Source organism: Mastigoproctus giganteus, chromosome 12 (genome assembly GCF_048544385.1).
Source record: "Mastigoproctus giganteus isolate SK-2022 chromosome 12, ASM4854438v1, whole genome shotgun sequence".
NCBI lineage: Eukaryota > Metazoa > Arthropoda > Arachnida > Uropygi > Thelyphonidae > Mastigoproctus > Mastigoproctus giganteus.
This window is the reverse complement of record NC_143586.1, coordinates 27,229,861-27,244,456: the sequence shown is the minus strand read 5'-3', so window position 1 is coordinate 27,244,456 and position 14,596 is coordinate 27,229,861. Positions and strand designations below refer to the sequence as shown.

At 37.6% G+C, this 14,596-nt stretch overlaps 1 protein-coding gene across 1 annotated transcript in view; it reads right to left on the bottom strand.

Annotated features, from left to right (window-relative positions):
• Gs1l (pseudouridine 5'-phosphatase-like Gs1l) overlaps window positions 1–14,596 on the bottom strand; it is a 71,980-nt gene that overhangs the window by 15,286 nt on the left and 42,098 nt on the right. The window contains exon 3 of the mRNA XM_090385635.1: window positions 11,565–11,797. Coding sequence (XP_090241761.1) covers window positions 11,565–11,797 — 233 coding nt within the window. The remainder of the gene's footprint in view (window positions 1–11,564; window positions 11,798–14,596) is intronic.

Here is a 14,596-nt window from a genome sequence, read left to right as displayed (position 1 = left end):
CACATTTGGAATACAGTGTTCAAATATAGAGACCTAATTTGAAAAAAGACATTGCACTTCTTGAAAGGGTCCAAAGATGGGAAACTCGAATGGTGTGATCGGCAGAAGGACCATATGAGGAAAGACTACGATTACGGGGGCTACAGAGCTTGGCAACCAGGCAACTCAGAGGTGACCTGATTGAGGTTTATAAGGCTCTGTAAGGGATTAGTAAAATGAATGAAGGTGGAATTCTCACTGTTATAAAGAATTCCAGAACTAGGGGTTATAAATACAAATTACAGGGGCTGAGGTTTAGATAGATTGTAGGAAGTTTTCTTTTAGCCAGTGAGTCGCTGATTGCAGGAACAAGTTGCCCTCGCAGGTAGCTGAGGCTGACAGTTTGAATAAAGGTCAACTAATAATTAACTGTGTGAGGAGGGAAGCATATAATTTGTATTTTCTTATCTACTTGGTTTTTTTCCAGTGGCAAATACTATTACTATATCATAACTCCTAAATCCCTTTCTTCTTCTACTGTTTGTAATTCAACTCCAAGTGTATAAGTTATTCTGGAGTTGCTATTTGCAAGCCTAAGACCTTGCATTTTGCCTCACAAAAATATAGCTGCCACTTTTCTAGTCATTCCTGAGACCTGTTCAAGTAATCCTGAAGAAGTGCTGCTTGACAATAATCATTAATGACTCTCCTAATTTTTACATCATCTGCAAATTGATGTAGTGCTCCCTATCCCTTCATTGATGTCATCTACGAAAATCAGAAACAAAAGTTCCAAGAACTGATCCTTGGGCAACCTCACTTCTGACTAATCTGGAGAATGTCAAGAAGACTAATCTGAAGGGTATCCATTAATCGCAACTCAACTCTCTGCTTTCTGGCCTGCAGCCACCCAGTGATCCATCTTAGAATCATTCCAGCTTATACAGTAACCTCTCAAGCAGGAATGAGTCAAATAAGTCAACTTGCTAAAATCCAAATAAACTGCCAAACTTGTTCCCTACACTCAGCTCATGAGTAACCAAATCAAATAGCCTACTAAGTTAGTTAAACATGATTTTCCCTTAACAAAAACAATGTTGTGCATCCCTCAGAAATCCATTTCTATCTAAATATCCCTGGATTGCACTCTTAATCATTGACTCCAAGATTTTCTCTACCACTGAAGTCAAACTAACCAACTTTATGTATTGGTGACATGCTGCCACTTCTCCAGTCCAAAGGAATCTCTTCCAAGTCCAAAGGTGCCCTCATAAATTAATTTCAATGGTTCAATACACTCTCTGGCAGCCTCCCTCAAAATTAGTGGGTATATGTTACCATCACCCCTGGGAGCCTTACTTGCCTTTATGCTCAAGAGTTTTTCTAATAAACAATCATCTGCAATATCAAAATCACTTTCATATGGCCAAGCCCGACTCACAGAGCCCCTTCTCAGCCTGAAAGGTCTTTTGTCAGCAAAGACCGATGCAAAATACCTATTCAATTCTTCAGCAACATCAGCTGGGTTAGCTAAGACTTTCACACACCTAGTACATGGGATTACATCTGATTTTCTTTCTTCTTCATCGTATTCACATGCACGAAAAAATTCCTTTTCCTCATTATTTGCTTCCTTAGTCGGTGCTTTTTCATACTTGGCTTTGGCATCCCTAACCTTATACGTAGTACTATTTTATATCAACATTTAGTTGTTGTATGCCTCAATGTTTGCTTTAATCTTTGCATGCAACTTTTCCTGCTATATTACACTGGCCAGCTCTGTATTCATCCAACTTGGCATCCTCTTCATGTTATATTTTGTTAATGGTATATGTGTTGATGGCTTTTGTGATTATTGCTTTAAAGGTATTCTATGATTCTAAAGTATTTGCACTCCCTCTGCAATCTGCCCAATTAACAGATGCCATGTAGCACCTTAAGATGTCATAGTCTTCTTTTATGAAATTAAAATCCATGCTTTTACCTTTAACTAATGCAGCATCTTTCTTCATCTTTCAAATAACTGTGATCACTATATTGCCAATCCTGTACTGTAAGTCCTGTGATGTCATCTGATTCCAGAGTAATGATGAGGTATAGAATATCCTTACCCCTAGTATTTTTCTAAAATGTTGGTACAATTAATAATAATCTAATTTATTTAAAAATTTTGCTCCTCATGGTAAGTTTCCCTCCAACTTATTCCAATATTTAAGGAAAGACTGAAATCATCCATAATACCACATTCATATACTTTCTTGCCCATTCAAACTGCATTTACAAACCCTCTCATACTCTTCACAATCCGCTGGTCTGTACATTACTCCCACTCTCATTATACCTTTGCTTTTAAACTAACTCGCACCAAAGATTCTATGCTGGCAGTTTTAACTTCTGACTCAGCAAAAGCTTTTTTTTGTGCTCAGGCTGCTTTTTACAAGAAGCATAACCCTACCACCTCCTCTATCTTTCCTACATACATTATACATACCACAGTGCAACTTGTCATCCACAATTTTTGGGTGGCACAGCATTTCTGTTAGCCCTATTATGTCAGCATTAGTTGTCCTAATCAGGAGTTTGAATTCACAATTTTATTGACAACACTCCTGATATTACTGTACACACGGTTAAGGCATGCCTCCAAAGCCGAGTGGTTGGGAGCAGGAGTGCAGTAGCACACGCTTCTTGAGTAGACTGGGGTTCGAGCCCCTGGCAGCTAAATACAGTCCATCTGCCAACCCGCACTGGACCAGCGTGGCAGATTACGGTCCATTTTTCCTCAGCATGAATTGTTGAGGGGGCTTCCATCCTGCAGTGGGTTGAAAATGGCTGCAGTTTACTTTTTTTTTTTTTTTTTTTTACAATTAAGGCTAAGTATTCCTCTATAGTCTACCACCCTGTCACATCCGTTGAAGTTCTTTAGGCTCATTTCTCTAGCCTTATCTTCCTGATCATTTGAAATGCTGCCACCCTCAGAACATCTTGCCAACATCAGCTGTTGAAGCAACAAACAAGAATTATTGATATGGGTGCAAGCATTACTTTAACCCATATCATCAGATAAACTCATGTCCATACTACCCTTCTCCTCACAACCAGCAGTTTCCCTGAATCCTTAAAGTATCCTGATGCTATTTGGCAAAAAACCTTGCACCACTTTTATTCAAATGAATACCAATTCTATAAAATAGATTCCTTCTACCTACAAATACATGCCATGCTAATAAGAATTTCCCTCCTAGAGCCTTGCAGAGATCCTCAAATCTGGAGTTAATCTACAAGGCTGTCTGCATATAATCCTTCCTATCGTGTCTGGGCTGAAGTGTAGACACATACACATTCTGACTTAACTCGGCATTTTTTCAGCACAGTCCTATATTTCTCTAACAAATCATCAGGTTATATTCATTTAATACTGTTGGTTCCCACATATATAATAATGCACTCTTTACCTTCTTAAAATCTGACAATCTGTTGGAAACAACGTCATTGATGATTTTGATCAAGAAAGAGGAAAAATGCCATCAGCATTCTGCTTGCTCAAGTCATTCAAAGACTTAACCTCCTCAATCAGATCACCTCTCAGGTGCCTAATCTCCAGAGATCACAATTTACAGAACTGAAGTCTTTCTTGGTAAGAGCAGTGAAAAGCACATATCAAAAAACCAGTTCAGCAAAATGAACTGATTTGGTTAGTTCTACATATCTAGTCAGATATTGTACTTGTATTATAATTATGACTTAAAATTACACCAATTACAACTGAAAATAAATTAAGTAATTAATAATAATTATTAATTATTAACTTTAAAATTATAGTTAATTATTTCAACTATTAACAATATATGACAAATAAAGTTTGATTTAAATGTCATCAAAACTAAATTTCTAACATTACATTTGGAAAATAAATCATTTTAATAAAAACAAAAATGGAGGTGATCTGATAAAGGTGTTTCATGCTTGTCCATATCAAAAACTATCTTGTTTACATCACAAGTAGAGTTCAGAGTAACTGCCAGTAGATGGGGAGAGAAGATGCAGATATCCAATGGCACAGGTCAAAGTCACACTAGTACTCTCTTCAAGGTTCTAGTAAGAGGCTTCCTGAATACAAGGGTCAACCATGACCTCAAAGATCCACAGATGATCAGTCATTGATAACATAAAAGAATGTGATGTAACCAAGGTACAACAGGCTAGTTACAATATAGCAGAAAAATAATTAAAAGAGATGGATTAAAGAAGTAACTAACAAGCAAATACAAAATTTAAATTGTTTGTATAGTAATGCTAGGAGTACTATCAATAAAATAGATGAATGCAAGCCACTCATCAGGTCTACCAGAAGAGTGGAAGAGTAGCTTCAAACTGCAGTAAAATAAGAGTCTCTATATACAACCTGAATGAACAATTAAATCCAGGGGTGTCATTTCAACTTATGATTCAATGAATGAAAATCATGGACTAGTAACTCAGCTTGTGGGATTAATTTTTTTGAATCAACTGATAACAGTTATTTATATCAATGTCTTAGGGAAAGTACAAGGGTCACAAATATTCCTGATTGGCCAATTTATTAGATACCCTACTGTTTTCATGGAATGGACATTCCTTTATCAACAGTATCATATGTTTGTACTATGCAATATAAAGCAGGTTGGCAAACATGCAGGAATATGACTTAAAATTACACCAATTACAACTGAAAATAAATAAAGTAATTAATAATAATTATTAATTATTAACTTAAATATAATTGAAATAGTTGAAATAATTAACTATAATTAATGGATAATTATAGTTAATTATTTCAACTATTAACAATATATGACATATAAAGTTTGATTTAATGTCATCAAAACTAAATTGCCTATGAGTGCAATTCGGTGTGAGAATGGGCAAGACAAGGGATTAAACAGACTGAAAATGTCATTGTAGTTGGCAACAGATGTGTTGGTACGAGGGGGTGTTCAATAAATTACCTACCTACAAAGGAAATGAGACAGAGGCAAAAGTCTTGTTTTATTTTTAAATGTAATTCCCCCTGAACTTTAATACACTTGTTCCATTTTGTTGGCAATGAGGAAATACTAGATAAATAAAATTCTTTATCCTGTCTGTCCATCAAAGAACACAGAAACAGCAGACTTCAGTTCATTATCATCAGCAAAGTACATCCACATAAGATTTTCTTGAGGTGCCAAAACAGGAAATAGTCACCAGGAACCAGATCCCACCTGTAAGGTGAATTGTTAAATTCTGTAAAGTCACAGTCTCTCAAAGCTGCAGCAATGGCATGTGACCTGTGCACTGGTGCATTGTCCTGAAGAAGCAGCACACCTCTGGAAGTTTTCCACAGTGTTTTTCCTTTATGACATCCCTTAGGTTGTACCATAGGGATGCATATGATTCCCCAGTGACTGTTTCTGCTGTTGTTCCAAGTAGTGAATGTACAAAATTCCCTCAGCATCCCAAAAAATTGTGGCCATAATCTTGCCAGCTGAAGGTTGTGTCCAAAATTTTTGGATGGAGAAGGGCCCTTGTGCTTCCATTACATTGATTCTTGCTTGGTCTCAGGATCCCAGTGATGAACACATGTTTCATCACCTGTAACAATTCTAGAGATGAATGCTTCAGAATGCCTTCCATAAAGCTCTAAATTCTCCTCACAACACTGTACTCTGAATTGCTTCTGTATAGGGATCAGAAATCTGGGGACCCACCTTGTACAGATCTTAGTCGTCCCCAAATGTTCATGGAGGATGTTATAACAGTTCCCTCAGATATGTCACATTCCTTAGGAATTTGGGACACCTTTAAAAGTCTGTCGTTCAGCACAAGGATTTCCACAGCTTGGCACATTTCTGGAGTGGTCACTGTCAGAGGCCTTCTTGGATGTGGATCATCTTCGATGGACTCTACCCAACTTGAATTGTATTGGCCAAATTTTCACCTGTTACTCTGAAGGTGCACTGTCGCCATACACAGCCACCATCCTTTCACGAATGGCCTTTGGCCCATTTCCTTCTTTAGTGAGAAACCTGATGATTGAATGTTGCTCCAAGTTCAGCAAATCCATAATTTGATATATAGGTGTCTTCCTTCTTTCTGTTACAGCAGCACAACATAAAAACATAGTGGGATCAAAATTAGTATAATTCAAGTTGAGATATGTAGAAACATGATAAATCATGAATCATTGAAATATAACTATGGGACCAACCTTAGGTAGATAATTTATTGAATGCCCCTCGTATGAATAAACTGCAAACCTGATGTTGTTTTCATGTACAAGTGTACTTGGGTGTATCAATCATAATCCAGCTAATGGCTATCCTTTGGACAGAAACAGCTCATTGATGCAAAAGGCCAACAGAAGATGACAAGACTTGTGTAGGGTTGAGATATGTAGAAACATGATAAATCATGAATCATTGAAATATAACTATGGGACCAACCTTAGGTAGATAATTTATTGAATGCCCCTCGTATGAATAAACTGCAAACCTGATGTTGTTTTCATGTACAAGTGTACTTTGGGTGTATCAATCATAATCCAGCTAATGGCTATCCTTTGGACAGAAACAGCTCATTGATGCAAAAGGCCAACAGAAGATGACAAGACTTGTGTAGGGTAACATAAAGGTCAGTCAAATAATAACTCGGTATAACAGTGATAACTAAGGAGCCATTTCAGAAGACATAAGTCAACATATCTTGTCACAGATGGGGCATTCAGCTAACCAAATTAGGTTCCACTTGACTCCACACAGCAAAATACAAGAAGGTACAGTCATAATGGGCTCAAGAACACACCAATGGAGAATAGGAAAAACATTGCTTGGTCTGACAAATCACAGTTTCTGCTGCTTCATGCTGGTAGGAGACTCAGAATATGGTGAAAACAACAAAAATCCACGGACCCATCCTGCTTACAATGTAGGCTGGAGGCTGGTCAGGTAGCTAACAAACTAAATGAATATTTTGCATCTACATTCACACATGAAGAGTTATTCAGCGAGGGGAATGCCAGAGGTGTATTAAACTCTGGCAGTAAGCTAGATGATCTTGTAATAACTGAGAGTAAAGTGGAGCAGAAATTGCTGAAAATAAACATAAGAAAGGCATCTGGGATGAATGGAATCTATTCAGTTATTTTAAAGGAGGCAGCAAAGGAAGTAAGCAAATCCTTAGCCATAATTATGAGAACTTCCTTGGACTCAGGGGAGGTACCCATGGCCTGGAGATGTGCAAATGTGACCCTAATCCACAAAGGAGGATCAAAGGGCAACATAAGTAATTACAGACCTGTTAGTCTAACTTCTGTTCCAGGGAAATTAATGGAGGCACTGGTTAAAGAGGCATTGCAGGATCATCTAGACAAGACTTCAGTTATAGCTCGGAGACAGCATGGGTTTGTTAAGGGGAAGTCTTGTCTGACCAATTTGATTGGATACTACGATGCGGTCACAAAGGAACTGGATGCAAAGAATAATTTTGATATCATATATTTGGATCTTAGAAAGGCTTTTGATACTGTTGCACATGGAAGACTGCTGAACAAATAGGAGCAGTGTGACATTGGAGGCAAACTGCTGCTATGGATAAAGGGATGGTTGAGTGGGAGAAAACAGAGGATGGTAATCAATGAACACTGCTCTTCATGGACTAATGTTATTAGTGGAGTCCCCTGGGGTTCAGTGTTGGATCCACTGTTGTTTTCTGTATTTATTAATGATATTTATGATGGTATATCGGGTTAATTTCCAAGTTTTCAGACAATACGAAGGTCGGAAGGGTTGTTAATGACACTAATGACAGTACGCTGCTGCAACAGAATCTAGAAAAGTTGAGCAGGTAGGCTGAGAGGTGGCAACTGACGTTTAATATTGACAAATATAAAGTACTGCATATGGGAAGCAGTAACCCCAGAGTAATGTATCAACTGCGTGGTACTACACTGACAGTGGTAGAGAATGAAAAGGACCTAGGGGTTATTGTGCAGGCAGATATGAAGTTTTCTGAGCAGTGCAGACAGTCTGCAAGAGTAGCACATGGTGTCTTGTCAAGGATATACAGGAATTTTTCTAGCAGGGTTAAGGAGGTGATTATCCCCTTGTATAAGGCAATGGTCAGGCCACACCTTGAGTACTGTATACATGTGGAGTCCTCATTTTAAGAAGGATGTAGAGTATGTGTATTTTTGTGCAATTGCATCATTTATACACAGCTAAATATAGATTAGCAATTTTGCAATAGCGGCATCATTTAAGTTATGAGATGTAACTTAAACAATGCAACTATTGCAAATTTGCTAATCTATATTTAGCTGTGTTTAAATGATGCAATTGCACACTAAAATACACATAGTCTAATCTCTTTCGCAGCTTGAGGCTTTAAGCCCTAATGCATTAGAGAAGGATGTGGAGCTGTTGGAATGAGTACAAAGAAGGGCAACAAGATTAGTGAATGAAACAAAGGGTTGCTTTCACAAATAAAGGCTTAATTTTTGTAAATTACAGTGTCTGGAGACTAGGCACCTGCGAAGTGATCTGACTGAGGCATATAAAGCCTTGAATGGTTTGAGCATGCTCAATGGTGATGAGATTCTTCCTCTTGCTCAGAATAATTGCCTGAGAGGGCATAAATTCAAATTGAGGACAGACAGTTGTAGGATAGATGTGCAGAAGTTTGCCTTTAGCCAGTGGGTGGTTGATTGCTGAAACAAACTTCCATCTGTCGTAGAAGTTGATAGCTTAAACAGATTCAAGGCAGAACTAGAACATTTGGAGCAAGTAGATGGGTGAAATGAGAAGGTTTTTTTTTTCTTTTTTGGCTGATGCTATATAAGCTTGCTTTCTTGCATCATGTGCCTTTACTAATGTTAATGCTAATGCTAAATAGATCTGCAAGCCACAGTTTGCAACAACTGTAGGAAACAATTGAAACATCATGGACCAGCATTCCTCTGGCACAATTTCAACACCTCACTGAGTCCATGCTGAAATAATCCAGGTTGTGACAAGGGCTTAAAAAAGGACCTATTAGGTAGGTTTACGTAACAACATGATCACTTGATGTGGGTAATATCATAAATGTGATGGTACATGAACCATTAGCAGTGGGTAACCACTGTTTCTGAAACTGGGATGAAACAAGCCAGAGGAAAAGCAGAGTTGAGTTATAAGGAAATTTCAACATTTATCATCAAAGCCATAAAGCCTTGAATGGTTCGAGTATAAACCATTCAAGGCTTTTACATAAAGCTTTGTATAAAGCCTTGAATGGTTTTAGCATTCTCAATGCTGATGAGATTCTTGCTCTTGCTCAGAATAATCACCTCAGAGGGCATAAATTCAAATTGAGGAAAGACGGTTGTAGGACAGATGTGCGGAAGTGTGCCTTTAGCTAGCGGGTGGTTGATTGCTGGAACAAACTTCCATCTGTCATTGTAGAAGTTGATCGCTTAAATAGATTCAAGGCAGAACTTGACAAACATTTGGAGCGAGTGGATGGGTGAAATAAGGGTTTTTTTTTTTGGCTGATGCTATATAAGCTTGCTTTCTTGCATCATGTGCCGTTGCTAATGCTAATAAGTGCATTCATTCCATTTAGGTATTGCACAGGGAGGATGCCAAGATGGATGAAAAGGAATTTAGTAAGCTTCACAGAACAGAAGAATGCCACATTGGACAGTTACAGTGCAGCAAGAAATTCAAATTTATGCAATGATTATAAGTTAATTTGTAACAGAATAAAAAAAAAGATAAAGTTAAGGATATGATATCTGAGTATGAGAAATCACTAGCCAAGAAAGCCCACAGTAGGGTAAACAAGCTTTATTTGCATGTAAAAACAAAGAGGAAAACATTAAACTATACACCTTGATACAATGGAAATGGTACAATTGCTGATAATCAAACCAATGCTGCTGATAGCTGAACTGACAAGCTGCATCAAAAGTCCATCTAGGCGCCTCCGTAGCTAGGTGGGAAGGAGTAGCAGTGCGTAGCACACGCTTCTTGATTAGACCGGGGTTCGAGCCCATCACCACCAAATACGGAGGATGCAGAAAGGTCAGCAAATGATCACCGCACATTCCCGGAGCAATATGGCCTTAGTTGCTAATGCTCCTAAAAACCAAATAACAACAACAACAAAAGTCCATCTGGAGCTTGGAAATACTGAGCAAGTGGACTCAAGAACTGTAGATTAAGTGATGTTTATAGTTATTATGAAAAACATCCTAATAGAAAAACTGAGCTTGAAAGTGGATAAGAGCTCCAAGTACCAATGGTATTTGATTATATTAAAGATGGTTGCAAAGGAGTGCATTAAATCATTAAGGTTAATAATGAGGTTCATCACTGGACTCAAGGATCCCCTTGGAGAAGTTCTAACTTCTCAACAAGTAAGGGGATGAAAGGAAGAGCTAAGGATGAGATGTGAGATAAAAGATTGTGGAGTCTACAATTAAGGGTACAGGATCATCTTGAGATGTATAAGTTTCTAAATGGACTATAACACTGCTTTATAAAAGGGCAAATCTTGTTTGACCAAACCTGACAGACTACTGTGACATGTTACAAAGGAGATGGATGCAAAAGACAATTCTGACATTGTATACTTAGACTTTAGCAAAGCAATTCACATGGTCCCATTTGGCAGGGTTCTGTACAAGTTAGTACAGAACCCTGCACTAACTAGTGTATACTGGGATTACAGGCAAGATTCTAAGATGGATGTAGAAATGGTAAAAGGGCAGGAAGCAAAGTGTCCTTATAAATGGTCACTCTTCAAATTGGAAAAGGATTATGAGGGGGTCCTTCAAGATTCAGTTCTGGGCCCACTTTTATTTCTGATTTTCATGAATGATATCAATAATGGAAAGAAGGAAGAAATGTTGAAATCTGCAGATAATGATGGTCAGAGGGTGGTTTGTGCTATGAATTAGGCTGATATATATCCTTCCAAATAATGGCTTCATGGATGGTCACAGAAATGTCAGATATGCTTTAATGCTGCCAAATGAGACTTTACATTTGGCAAATGACTTGAAAATAACTTATACACTCAGGTTGGGGGTGAACAAAAATAGTTGCAAAGCATAAATAAAAAGGAGGGACTTAGGTGTTGTGATTGGAGTCATAAAAATTTACTGCACTTTTGCAACTAGGGAAAAGGTTATAGTGCTATTATACAAGTCAATAGTGAGACCATATTTGGGAATAGTGCATTTAAGTCTGGACACCACATTTAAAGAGATTTGTTTGAAAGGGTTCAAAGATGAGCATCTCATCTGGTGAGAACAGCAAAGGGATGTTCATATGAGGAAAGACTACAGAGTTGTAAACTAGGCATCTGGAGGACAGAGGGGGAAGTGGGGAGAATCTGAATGTAATGTATACAGCACGTGAAGGAAGACAAAATAAACAATGATAGCATTTTCATATTGAAACAAGATACAGGAACTGGAAGAAGCATAACTACAAATTATCGGGCAAAAAACAGTGATACTCAGAAAATTCATTTTGCAACAGATGTAAAGCAAAGGCCTTCTAAGTTCTAATAAAAAATACCTTTTCAGGAAGTGGCTGGTCCTCAAAGCGAGAAGCACACACTATAAATACATCAGGAGCAGGCTTTCCCTTTGTAACTTCAGGATCTTCACTTCCAAGTACTACATGGTGAAAAAGACTAATCAAATCCTGATGATGAAGTGTCTTCAAATCAAAACTGCTTTTCTTAGAACTGGTAGCTATAGCAATAGGAATGTTATGTTTATGTAGATGGTGAACTAGTTTATCCACTCCTGTAAAAGAATAGAAAACTGTTGGTATATCAAATAATTCATATTCCACAACCTTAACCAGATCAGAGATACTTCATAAAGTGACAGTACCAAAAATAAAAATGCTAAAATTTTTTACAGTTATTCTAAAATTAATGAATACAATCAGTAAGAGATAAGATTCTTGAAAGGAAATTTACAATTCCTGTATTTGTATGAGCTACAGTCTTCAAATGGAAAAAAAAATTGTTTTCTTCATCTTTATAATAGCTATGCCATTATAAACACGAAGAGCAGAATTCTTCAAAGAGGTTCATACTGCTGATGCAACTTCAATTTGAAATTTCAAACAAAATGCCCTCAGATTTTTAGATTTCCTGTTGTGTTTTATTTCACATTCACTGAAGAATTCTGAGTTTTAACTTTTACTTATGTTTTGTAAAAGTTGAGTTAAAGACATTTAGAAACTAAGTCTTAAAATTTTATTTAATAATGTGTTGCACCTTAGTCTAGGATAACAAGAGTTATACAGAGACAAGTTTGAAATGAACTATGCTTAGTTGTATTAGATTCCACATAAGGTTTTATAAGGTTCCAGTAAAAAAACAGGTTTTTTCTTTTTTTTTTTTAAATGGAACATAAAGGTTCAATGAGCAAATTTTTCTTATGTTTTCTGAACTAAAAACATCTTATCGTTTTATTTTCTACTATTATTATAGCAATTTCATTTTGCCTTTCTTTTAACACTAAAAAATTAGGTATTCCTAAATTCAATGATTTATTCCAAAATAACAATCAGGCTATTAAGCAATTTTGTTTGCCTGTTATGTTTGATAAATGAAAAACAACTAAATTTCTTGATCTGCTTTGAACTAATCTGTAAGAATGATAAACACACACAGGTGAATATTGAGAATTCCACCAATGGCTACTAAGTTAATAGTTAATAACCCAGATGTGTAGAGCAGCTACTGTCAAAGTTTGCATGGGCTGTCATTCATGCTTATGTCTCTTTCAAGGAGCTGTGGATTCTGGTCAGAGACCAGTGGAGAGACTCCTAGAGTCCAAACATATAGCAAGAAGGTTGCCCACTATCCAGTAACCAGCATCTATACACAGTTTAAAAAAGTAAGTTAATGTGAGCACGTGTGTGCTCACATTAACTTACTGATGCACACACACACACACGCACGCACGCACGTGCGCACACACACACACACACACACACACACACACACACACACACACACACACACACACACACACACGCACGCACGCACGCACGCACGCACACGCACACTGTGTTTGTTTGTTGTTTGTTATTTGGTTTTTAGGAGCATTAGCAACTAAGGCCATATTGCTCCGGGATATGCGGTGGTCATTCCCTGACCTTTCCGCATCCTCCGTATTTGGTGGTGACGGGCTCGAACCCCGGTCTAATCAAGAAGCGTGTTCTACGCACTGCTGCTCCTTCCCACCTGGCTACGGAGGCGCCACACACGCACACACACACAATAAAAGTACATCAGAAGTGGTCAATATTTGTTGTGCTAATCTGCCAGCAGCTGAACCACTGATATTATGTTTATTGCTGTGTGCTAATTGAACAAATAAATGGACAATATGGCAGATTCTTCAGTTTATTTTAGTTAATCCATGTTTTTGTTAACTGATGTACAGACTTTTTTCAAAAGTTTTGTCACACAGATATGAGGAATGCAGAACTGGAATATTTGGGGAGTACAACGTCTACAGAAAGGATAGACAGAATAGGAAGGGAGGAGGGGTTATGCTATTAATTAAGAAACACATAAAATCCAAGGAAGTGAAGCCAGTAGACATCACTGGACAGTGCAGTGTCGAGTCAATTTGGTGTGACATAAGCATTGGGAGATCAAAATTGAGAGTAGGAGTGTGCTATAGGCCTAATGATTATGATGAGTATAATAAGAAACTGTACAGGGAAATAGTGGGCCAGTAAATCAGAGAGTCTTATAATGGGGGATTTTAATTTCCCAGATATTGACTGGAATTTATGGGTTGGTCACTCACACACTAGCAAGGCTTTTGTGGATTTATTGGATGATTGTTTTCTACATCAGCATGTTCGGGAGGCAACTAGAGGGAGTAATACTCTTGATTTGATTATCAGTAGTGATTCTTCATGCATTAAGAATCTGCAGATAAAGGAACCACTAAGTGGCAGTGATCACAGTGTGCTGAAGTGGAATTTACTCAAAGAGGTAACTACAATCAGGGGTAAAGGGAAGGGTTATTGCTTTTGTAAAGGCGACTATGATGGTCTGAAACAGTATTTAAATTCTATACAGTGGGACCAACTGATGATGTTACCAACAGCAAATTCAAAATGGGAAGCATTCAAAGAACTTATCTTGGAAGCTACTAGGCTTTACATACCAACTAAGAAATAATGTTCAAGGTTTAGGCCTAAATGGATGTCAGATGAACTAATGAGACATATGGCAGAGAAGAAAAATGCATGGGATACATATAAATTAACATGTAACACAGAAGCCTATGATAGATATAAGTTGATCTGTAACCAAGTTACAAAGGAGGTTAGGCAGGCAAAGGCAGATTGAGAGAAATCTTTGGCAAGGGATACAAAGAAAAACAGAAAAGAATTCTTTACTTATGTAAACTCTAGAAGGAAGAGGATGAATCAGATTGGTCCACTTGATATCGATGGGTCAACTGTTGATGATCCTGCTCGGGTAGCTAACAAACTAAATGAATATTTTGCATCGACATTCACACATGAGGAGTTATTCAGCGAGGGGAATGCCAGAGGTGTATTCA